Source organism: Gossypium arboreum, chromosome 12 (genome assembly GCF_025698485.1).
Source record: "Gossypium arboreum isolate Shixiya-1 chromosome 12, ASM2569848v2, whole genome shotgun sequence".
In the NCBI taxonomy this organism is placed as follows: domain Eukaryota; kingdom Viridiplantae; phylum Streptophyta; class Magnoliopsida; order Malvales; family Malvaceae; genus Gossypium; species Gossypium arboreum.
Window position 1 is genome coordinate 113418928 of NC_069081.1, and position 2769 is coordinate 113421696.

The 2769-nt window shown below is 29.3% G+C and overlaps 1 protein-coding gene across 1 annotated transcript; it reads right to left on the reverse strand.

Moving 5' to 3' along the window:
• Positions 1-567: 567 nt before the first annotated feature.
• On the reverse strand, positions 568-1503 carry LOC108477723 (putative F-box/FBD/LRR-repeat protein At3g49030). Its single transcript, XM_017780230.1, has one exon. It carries the CDS (start codon positions 1501-1503, stop codon positions 568-570), a length of 936 nt encoding a protein of 311 aa, XP_017635719.1.
• Between the last annotated feature and the right edge of the window lie 1266 nt (positions 1504-2769).

Genomic DNA, 2769 nt, shown 5'->3' on the forward strand with positions numbered 1-2769 from the left:
TTAAGTATTTTAAGTTATTTAGAATTTTATGTTAACAAGAAAGTTTAGTTTAAAACTACTTCTTGTTTAGATTAAATTAGAGTTCTAGTATACTTAGGAGTTTTATTTAGATTTATTTATCTAGCCTATATATAGGCCTTTGCATTGTATCTGAGGACACAATTGATTATTATTCTATTTCTCTTTTGAGTTAATAAATTTTTTGAGTTTTTTCTTTTCAAGAATTTCTCTTGAGTTTCTTTTAGAAGAGTTTTAACAATCTTTTTAGATTGTGGGGATCATCTTCAAACTTTTTCTTGCCAAGGTTTTTATCTTGGAGGGGAAATTAGTGCCGCTTGAAGGGGGTTGTGGATTCTTCGTGTTTCCAAGGCTTCTTAGGACTTCCACACGCCACGTTCTATCTTTCCATTTATCTTCTTTATTCACTTCCTGAATCCTTGATTTAGTATTTGTTTTAATTATTTTATCTAACTTGGATTTAATTTCGTTTCAGGTTGTGTCAAAAAAAATCCAAGTTTCTTTCCGAACATCTAGAGCCCTAAGTCAAATCCGCGACTTTGACAAACTTTACGATCCGCTTTCGCGTTCATCCTTCTCAACCTTTATCACAGATCGTGCGTAACGAAGCCCTTGTAACATAGTGATCAAGCGTGAAAAACTGAGAGTCTTAAAGTTATTTGGTGAACGAATTTGAATTTCCACATTGTCCAATGCAGGAAGGTGAAGAGCAGTGAAATTGAGAGGCCTATTTAATGTAAGGCTAAAAGATACGGGTTGTGGTGCTAAAATTATAAGCTTAAATTTATCGTCAACTGGATCTCTAGTATGTACCTTCAAATCAGTTAACACCAAGTTGACAAGTCGAGGACACGAAATATTCAAAACTGCCTTCCCTGAAACGCTACACTTATGTAGGCGCAGTTCCTTCAAATGTAGACAATTTTCAAAAGGATTGAAAAACATGATCTGCGGACAAAAATCACATTCGTGCAAATTCAAATTGGTCCATGTGGGCTTACAATCAGATTCCGATGGACGTATATGGCACCGTGTGAGCTCTAGGGTTTTCAGAACCTGAGATCGGCTAAACCTAGCTGGGAAATCTTGGTCGTTAAAATTACATAGGTTTTGATCGAAACTAATACCAAGACATCGTACATTGTGAGATTCCAGATGAGCTATGTTTTTTTTCAAGAAGCTTGAATGTGTGCCCATCCACATGAGATGCAACCTAACTTCGTTCAATGGATACTTATTATGATGTCGACCACGACGAAACAACGCTTCGAGCACGAATCGATGAAAATCGGGCAGTCTGGTTCCATCACATCCGTCGAAATATAGATTTGAAAGAGAAGTCCACAGGAGTTTCCATCTCTTCGAGAGCACACTGGTTCGGATACAATACTTGAAATCAATGAAACCAAAGATGTGATGAAGCAGGCAATCGGGTAGGTCACTCAACCTATCCTCCAATTCCAGCGTTGTTTTAATTCTTGCCATCGTCACCAAAATCATTAATTCTCTAAGAAATACATATATAATTTGAAAGTGATGAATACCAAAGTTCAGGCTTAACTAGTTTTAATAGGACTCAAACTCCGATAAAAAAGAAAAAGGGATATTAATTCTACTCTAGGAGTTAAATATAAATTATATTTCAACCATATGTGCTGACTTGATAGATAAGAGTATTCATTGCTTCAAGTGTAGTTTGGGTTCGAGTTATGCTAATTGCGAAGTTACGATAATTGAGTTTGTTAATTAACTTCTGAAGATTTTATTATTATTATTTTGAATTTATGCCTATCCACGTGATGGAACTTAACTATCAACTTTTTATTTCATTAAATTTGTTGGTGTGATATTTTGAAATAAAAAAAAAAACTCATTTGGTAGCTATACAATTAAAAAAATGATTTTTATTTATAAAGAGGCTAAATTCTTAGAAATAGAACATAAACTATATTCCATATTTATAAATAATATAGGGACATTATAAAACTAAATTCCATATTTATAATTAATACAGGACTTATGTCATATTTTAACATTATAAATATATTAGTTGGCATATAAGTGCAGTATAGATGATAGTTGCATCTATTAATTAAATTAATTTTAATTATTTTTTATAAAATTTAATGTTATATAAATAAGATGATTAAGAAATTAAAACTCAATAATATATATGTTTAATTTTAAATAAATATATGTATCAAGTGTTTTTAATTTATTAAACTGATTATAGTTTAATTTATTTTAATTATATTTTCCATTATTTTAAATTAATTATAATTTATTAATTTTTTTAATTTTATAAATTAAATGAATAATATTAAATTATTTAAATTTTAGTTTATTTGATTTTTAAATTACTATATTTTTAAATAATATATTAAAATAATTTTTAACTTCTTTAAAAATTACGGAAGTTTTAGTATATTAGAAACATAGTTATTCAAATATGTTTTAAAATTTTAAAACAAAACTTATTGATTTTAATTAAAATTTAATTTGTAAATAAATGAGGAAAATACAACCAACTTGCATCATGAAAAACGTCGACTAAGTTCCATGTAATAAAAATTTTGAAGTTGTAACTATTTTCAATAGTATTGTAAAATTAGGTTTTTGATTAAATTAAATTAATTAAATTAGTAAATAATTAAGACAGAAAGAAAAGGAAATAGCATGAAGCCTGGGTAAAAGTTAGATCATACCGATCAAACAAGGGTGAGTCCTGCACTAAATATCAGTAGCATCAAA

What these genes read in the sequence shown, in the direction of transcription:
- LOC108477723 (XM_017780230.1), bottom strand. Translation starts at nt 1,503, where the DNA reads ATGGCAAGAATTAAAACAACGCTGGAATTGGAGGATAGGTTGAGTGAC.